Here is an 8,075-nt window from a genome sequence, read left to right on the forward strand (position 1 = left end):
GAGAGAGAGTGGAGGAGGGGGGAGGGGAAGCGAAAGAAAAAAAGAGGAGTGGCCCCTACTGCAAACAACAGAAGCACATTCAAAAAAGAAAGAAAGAAAGAAAGAAGGGTGGGGGGGGGACTCGAAGCGCCGTTGCCGGTTACCCACCATCTTGCAGTCATCCAGGGCTCTCTGGGTCTTGTGGGCGCCTTCCGAGGTGCTGCCTCGGCGCTCACCTTCCCTGCCGTGCAGCGGCGTCTTGCTGATCTGGAAAATCGAGCCCGTGGACCTGGGGCGCTTTTTGCGCCCATTCGGTGCAGAACTCATTCACACACATCCACCAGGCAGAAGCTGCTGCTCCGCTCAGCCCAGCCGGGGCGGGCAAAGGCGCCTGGGTGTTGTTTCTCCCCCCCCCCGCCAACCCCCGCCGGCGGCGGCCGCACCGCGTCGAGGAGTCCGAAGAGGGATCCAGAATCCCTTCCCGCTCTTTCCGCGGCGCTCGCCTCCCTCACAGGCGCCCAGGCTGCTGCTCCTGCTGCTGGCGCTCCCGAGAACCGGCCGCTTGCCGAGGAGCCGAGGAGGAGGCGGCGGCGAGCGCCCTGCCTTGCAGCATCTCTTCGTCGGCTTCACGGCAGCCGGGCAGGGGCGAGGGATGCTAAGCAACTTCTTCCCTTCAGCAGCATCGCAATCCCCGGAGCCGAGAGCGCCTGGCTGGCACGCCGCGCCTGCCCGCCTGTCTCCGCCTCTCGACCGCGCTTCCCGGGCAGGCAGGCGAAATCCGAGGGTGCTCTCGGCGAAGCCGCGCTTCCATTCAGGAGGGCGGGAGGGAGAGGCAGCCTCTTTTCAAGCCCTGGGGAGCCGCTCCTTCGTGTCCTCCGAGCAGACCGCCAGCGCCTGCCTCTCCCTCCTCCCGCCCGGCCGCTGCAGAGCAGAAGGGAAGGGGAGCGGATGCATGTGCGCGCCTGTGTGTGCGCGTGTGTCTGTAGTGTTGCCGGCGCTGGCCACGCGCAGGCGCCCCCCCCCCCCCAGCTGGGGCTTCGTTTCCAGGGCTCTAATGGTTCGGCTCTAATCGGGCGCCGGGAGGTGCTCTCCGCCGAAGGCTCCCTCGGCTGAAGAGCCCCGCGGGAACCCGACAGGGGGAGGGGGCTGCAGGGAGCCACTCCGAACTGTGCTGCGCAGCTGTCAAGAAAGTTATCACCCACACATCATCATCCCCCAAAAACAGTAGACCCCCCCCAAAAAACGACGAAAATGGGCCCTACAGATTCTAGAAAGGGGTGAGTAAATCTGGGCCAGCAATTTCCCAGACACCCTCCCCTGAGACTAAACCATCTTCGGGTACTCTCCCTCCCCCCACATGATTTCACACTTTTTACCTGTGGCAGAGGAGGCAGCCAGTTAGGTCAAGCAATGCCAGGCCGTGAGCAGGTGCTTTAGAGAAAGAGACACGCGCAGATTGGTCAAGATTTACTCATGCAAAGGAATCAGCTCACTCCTTCCAGGGAAAACACATACACCAGGTTGCCTTTCCCGACCTACTAATCCAAAAACGGATACCTAGAGAATGGGCTGCTGGGCAAGCTGCTGGCTGGGGGTGGTTTTCGGCATATGGGCATCCCAGGTGAAAAATTGCAATGATGCGCTTTCCCACCTACTTATGTGCACAGACCTTTCAGGCATATGCCACTGGCATATACTGTGGAATGATTCAGCACTGACAACACAGAAGATTTCCGATATGTATCATGCAGGCATCACTTTCTCTCCTGCAAAATGTTCCCCCTGTCCCCTTGTCCCAAATATTTAGCCCTGCTCACAAGGGCCACCTATAATAATTTAGTGGTATGGCAAATTCACCTTTGTTTATAGCAGAAGGCTAAAATTCAGAGCCATCCAATGAAGATAACTAGCAACAGATTCAGGACTGATGAGACGGTGACATTCTTAGCACAACGTCTGGTAAGCATAAAGAATTCACCACCACAAAATTGGGTTATGACCAAGAGTTCCAATGGCCCTAGAAAGCATTGGGGAAATCCACTTCTATCCATGGCCTGGACAGCTAAATGAAGCCTTTTGTGGGCAGATGCAGGCAAGTTACTTCCATGCCTTGCTCTTGACACCCAGATGCCTCTGGTTGGCTGGATGTTAGATGGAAGTTACTTTGATCCAGTCAGGCAGTTCTTAAGGTTCTTCTTATTGTGCTGCCAGCCATGAAACAATATTGTTACTGCAAGTGAACTTCCTACCTGAAACATGTGCTTATGGTATTGTGAACTATTTCATTTTACCAAGACACCTAGAAACTAAGAGGAGAAAGGCGCAAACAGTTTCAAACTTTTCTTCCTGACAGTATGAACAGAGTGGTTATTAATGATACCAAATCGACTATTTGGGACTGATCTTGTTGAGTCCCACAGTGGTTGGAGTTATACTCATTTTTTAAAATATCTGTGTTCAGCTACTAAACGAGACTTTCTGAAGCTTTGGAGTTTTGTGCTATGGAATTGTGAGGGTAACATGTGGCCCTCCCATATGATTTGAAGAATCTATCAGCCTTTGCCTGATGGACCTGTCTGCTCTGACCAGAAAAAAAGTTACAGGGTATGGTGACTGGGGCCAGCCCTGATTGGTGATACACTTTGTAAACACAGCTGTGCACTACTGATGCTATAACTATGATCACACCAATATATGCAAGCATCCTGTCCTATTCTTTGGTTTTTATTTGTCTAAATAAAAAATCCACATCTATCCATCCTTTTTATAGGGGTAAAACAGTTGTCAAAAGGCAGAGTACTTTCAAAGCCAAACTACACAGGACAATTTTTTAACAGCAGCTGTGGGAAATAATATTTCAAAAGTAAGTGGGGACCTAATTTGGCTTAAGACTGCACTGTGAGTAAGGACGTGCTGCTTCTGCTCCCCCCCCCCCATACTATTTTCCCAAGCCAAAACGGCCTGACTAGGAGGGGGACTATTTGCTCCATTTTGGAGCTGTGTGCAGAAAAGAGCAACTTGAATGATAAAAGGGTTGGAACACTTTCCCTATGAGGAAAGGTTAAAGCGCTTAGGGCTCTTTAGCTTGGAGAAACGACGACTGAGGGGTGACATGATTGAGGTTTATAAGATTATGCATGGGAAAGAGCAGGTAGAGAAAGAGGTACTTTTCTCCCTTTCTCACAATACAAGAACCCGTGGGCACTCCATGAAATTGCTGAGCGGTCGGGTTAGAACGGATAAAAGGAAGTACTTCTTCACCCAAAGAGTGATTAACACTTGGAATTCCCTACCACAGGAAGTGGTGGCGGCTACAAGCATGGACGGCTTCAAAAGGGAATTAGATAAGCATATGGAGCAGAGGTCCATCAGTGGCTATTAGCCACAAGGTATAGATAGGGACTCTGGGGCAAGTGATGCTCTGTCATCTTGGTGCTTGGGGGGGGGGTCAACAGTGGGAGGGCTTCTAATGTCCTGGCCCCACTGGTGGACCTCCTGATGGCACTGGTATTTCTGGCCACTGTGGGATACAGAGTGTTGGACTGGATGGGCCTTTGGCCTGATCCAACATTGGCATCTCTTATGTTCTTATGTTCTTATGTGCAGAAACCTGAGCCAAACTGGGCCCCTGCAGAATTCTAAAGAAATCATTCCTGTGGCTGTGGGGAAAGTGAGTCAGGTCCAGGACCTGGTTGCAACTAGTTAGAAATCATATGTAGTTTGACCTTCAGCTTCCACCACTTGATCTGTATATTTGTATTGTAATCCTCAGTGATCTTTCAGATAATCCAGATGTAAGAAAATATATAGGGCCAGGCTAACATTTTGAAACACCCAGAAGTAGGGTGCTAACGTGATTTTCTTTTTGCATGGCTCCTGTGCTTTTGTCTGCTGTGCAACAGACAGCTAGTGAACGTTTCTCCTGCACAGAGGTGAATGGAAAAATGTTCACTTTCTACATTTCTTCCTGTCAAGCAGCTATTAAAGCCTGTTAAGCCACTGGATTCTTGCCAGAAAAATTGACAGCGTACTCAGAAGGGTCAGGAACAAAGGAGCAATCAATGTGTATAGTAGAGATATTAAGAGGTGGTTTCTTTGATAGGAAACTAACATTTCAGGAAACTAAAATTCCAGAGATCCTGTAAAGCCAGACTTTTTAAAAAGGAAAAGGGGGGGAATACTCTCTGTGTTCGTGAATGGTGATTCTGGTGTCCTGGGAAGCATTTATATATATATGAATCTTCTTAGTTTCATTAATTGTTATGCAAAAATATTAAGCATATAAAGTATTAGTTGTAGATTTTCCAGGCATGTTTATTCTTATAATTTGTTCTTTATGTAAGCTGCAGTATATATCACTGTCATTTTTGTCTCCCCTTTTCCTTTTTTTCTCTGGCTGCATTCAGACATCACAAACAAACTTCAATTTGTTGTGAGAATCAGCAAAGAAACCCTGTGGCTTGACCTCCTTCCCATGCTTGTGTGGACAGAAAATCAAAAACTTCCTGGTTGTATGAAACAGTAATGTGTCATAAATTCCAAATAGAGAGAAATGACAAATTGTTGCTTGTTGTCTTATCTACAAACCAGGATTCTGAACTATAGTTTAGTATTGGTGTTGAAGGGAAATGATCTGGGTGTCATTACAAAATATAATTAAATAGACCCAGGAAGTCTTAAATTTCCTGGTCAAGTTTGAAGAGAGGAGAAGTGGAAGAAGAATGCAATCCAATGGCCTTCCATGCACACATATCACAAACAAACTGAGGTTTGTTGTGACATCTAAATGCATACTTTTTATTTGGTTACTTTATAAAAAACAACAAAAATCATTAATAAGTATGTGCTGGCCATCTCTACTATTTCATTCACAGTCTGCTGTATTTTGCAGAAGCAGAGACTTTCTACAGATAACATATATAGCCATAGTTTACCACAAACTTCACAAACGTGTCTACTTACAATGGTGAAGTGTTCCTTTCAAAACAAATCCTCTAAATGTCTGTCCACAGATGGAGAAAACTGAAGCCATCTGGAATTTCAGAAATATCTTGTGGAGGAGAAAGCACATTGGAATTGCAAAATTTTGTCATATAATTATGAATACTCCTAGTAATAATAGCAAAAATCATTTTGCCCTATCCAGACAACCCTGAGACAAATAGCACAGATATCCCTCTGTGTAAAACCAGTCAACTGAATTCAGTGTTGGAATATTCTTCCACAAATGACAAGCTTGTGATATTATATAGATTTTTGCTTCGAGAGGATAACAGAGACAATCATAGGTTTGTGTTAATCACCAGGGGTTCATTGGTTTCATCCTGAAATTCTGATGAGCCCTTTGGGAACACAGACTCATCTTTTATTTTGAAACGTAATATTTAGAAAGTAATGTGGAAGTAATGTGGAAGCCACTCTAAGTTTTTGGAACAGAGTGGTAAACTGAAGGTTCTAAATCTAATTTTTTTTAAAAAGTACAATCACTAAGCTTCTTCAAGAATCTTCAGAGAACAAAAGGCACAAAAACATAATTCCTGTACATGAGAAATTATCAGTTCAAAAACATAACCTGCAAAGATTTTACTTAGAAATATAGTTTACTCTGTGTGTGTGTATACATGCGTGCACCACAAGTCCCAGCCCCTAAGTTTGAGAAGCAAACACTGATCATGGCTGTCTGTACCATTTTAACAGCAGGCTGCTGGGGAAAAAACCCACAGGATAGTGTTGCAATCTGGTCAGACATTATTCTGGGAAATTGAACTGCTGATTCAGGAAATCTGATGATGCCATGCACCAGTAATATTATCACTTCTCCCTGTTAATTTCTAAATGGTCACAGTAGTTAAGCAATTTGCTATGAATGTTATTAAAATAATACTTACTCCTTATTACACCTTCTGAATGTTCTAAGCACTTTGCATACATGATCTCAGTAATTTACAACAACCCTGTAAGATAGGCTGGTATTCTCATCCTAATATTGCAGATAGGTACCCGAGTGAGGCTTAAGGTTACCTAGTGAGAAGTGTTACCATGTGACCATTTGCATTTGCATATTGCCTGTATTGTGCTATGATATGTTGCTTACATGCAGGGGTCATTTGGAGGGGGGACGCGGGGGGACGCCATCCCCCCGGGTGAGGTGCGGGAGGGCGGGGCCTGGAGCTCCCTGCTGGTGCCCGCTGGAGGTCGCCGCCGGCTGTGGGGAGGACACACTTCCGGTGATGTCAGGGGGTGTGGCATATGCTAATGAGTTATGCTAATGAATCCCCCTAGCTCTTTTTCTACGAAATGACCCCTGCTTACATGTATAAATATCTGTGCCTTTGAGAGCCGGAGGCTCATTGCTATGTGTGTGTGTGGGTGTGTGTTGCTATGAACTGCGATGGCAGGCCTTGCACCCCGAGGCTGCCCACGGTGGAGGCCTGACAGGGATGCCTGCCACCAAGCTTTTTGCCTGCCATGGAAATTTCCACTGCACCCTGGTCAAAAGCAGATGCCTGCTTTGGAATGTTGCAATGTGCCCCAGTACCAACGAGGTCACCGTTTGGGGTACACAGAGAGACGCTTGGATGAGCAACAGATCTGACCAGCAGTGATGGACGGTGGGAAGGAGTACAATTCCACCTCGTTATCTGGCTTGGCATCGAAAAGACAACATCCTTTATGGCTTGGGTACCCAACATCTGGCAGCAGCAAAGAAGTTGCCAGGGAAACGGAGGTGCAACCATCACCAAATGGCCCCGCTTTGATGTAGGATAGGAGAATCTGCATATTATCCACTGCCTCCCTTGTAGGACGTCACCCCTGCCCAACCTATAGCTTAGGAGTAGAGGACGTACCCCAAGTTTTATGATAGACAGAGACTGCCCCAAAAGGGAGCTCTTAAAAGGAGAAACAAGCCTTTGTTCTCTGGCTAGCTCACCCTTACCCCTAGTTTGCACTAAGGTGCTGCAGGTAACTCTTAAGTTCCCCGGAGTCGCGACCAGGGAGCGCACACGTGGCTGTGGCTGGCCCCAGCCTTTGTGTGTCTAGAGTCCACCCGCTGTTGCCTTGGCTGCCCGTCTTGGAAGAGGAGATTTCTTCTCTCAGTCGGATCTCAGATGAGTATGATCGTATACCTCAGAGTCATCCCCTTTGTTTGATGCTTTTGTTGTTTTTCATGCTTATTGTTTTCTTACCCTATTGTAACTAAGGAGCTGGTGTGAATTTGTACGCATCTGTTTTGGTATGTCTGAACAATTGCTTTAGTAAAGACAACTTGATTTTAACCCTAGCTGTTGTCTGTCTTCCTGGGAAATAGCGGGCTTTCAACACGCGCCAAAATCCGACCTCTGTATACACGGGTTTTGAACTCACGCACCGCCCGCCTCTGTACTCAGAGTCAATCCAGGCTCCCAGAACCGGTTCCGGTCCAGTTCGGGTAACAGAAGAGCAGAGGAGGGATTTGAACCACACTACTCAAGCTTTAAGTTTAGTCAAATTCCTGAAATCCCTGCTACACACTCCCTGATTTTCAAATACCTGATTAGTTATTTGTTTATTTCTTCGGATAATTATATCTCACTTTTAATCCCTATGGGGAACCAGTTTACTGATTAACAATGGAAAGCAAAGATATGAACAAATGGACAGCTCTCATAACAGATGAAAAAAGCATGCAGCCTGCCCAGGAATCTGTATTAGGACCACTGCCATTTAGTTTGTCCTTAAATCCTCTGGAATTAAGGGTGAGCAGTGAAGTGCCAAATTTGCAGTGGATATGAAACAGCCAGGATGGTGAAACCAAAGTGTCCTGCAAAGGTCCAGGAGGGTCTTTCCAAACTGCATGAGTGGGGACCAATGTGGGGAATTATGTTCAATGTAAGTAAATGTAATGTGATGCACAGGGAGGGGGAAAACCCTAACTTCACATATACGCATGGGATCTGAAATGATGGTGACTGACCAGGAAAGAGAGCTTGGTTTCATAGTGGACAGCTCAATGAAAATGGATATGTAATTTGAGGTAGCACTGAAAAGAGCAGATTCGATGCAAGAAATTATTAGGAAAGGAGATTAAAAACAAAACAGCCTGTATTTGTAATGTC

At 46.6% G+C, this 8,075-nt stretch overlaps 1 protein-coding gene across 1 annotated transcript in view; it reads right to left on the reverse strand.

Annotated features, from left to right (window-relative positions):
• RGS7BP (regulator of G-protein signaling 7 binding protein) overlaps positions 1-528 on the reverse strand; it is a 77,340-nt gene extending 76,812 nt beyond the window's left edge. Inside the window, exon 1 of the mRNA XM_015410219.1 lies at positions 148-528. Within this exon, the coding sequence (XP_015265705.1) occupies positions 148-306 (159 nt within the window). The 5' untranslated portion in view covers positions 307-528. The remainder of the gene's footprint in view (positions 1-147) is intronic.
• Positions 529-8,075: the final 7,547 nt, after the last annotated feature.

Source organism: Gekko japonicus, unplaced genomic scaffold, assembly GCF_001447785.1.
Source record: "Gekko japonicus isolate JY-2015 unplaced genomic scaffold, Gekko_japonicus_V1.1 scaffold179, whole genome shotgun sequence".
NCBI classification, from domain to species: Eukaryota; Metazoa; Chordata; class Lepidosauria; order Squamata; family Gekkonidae; genus Gekko; species Gekko japonicus.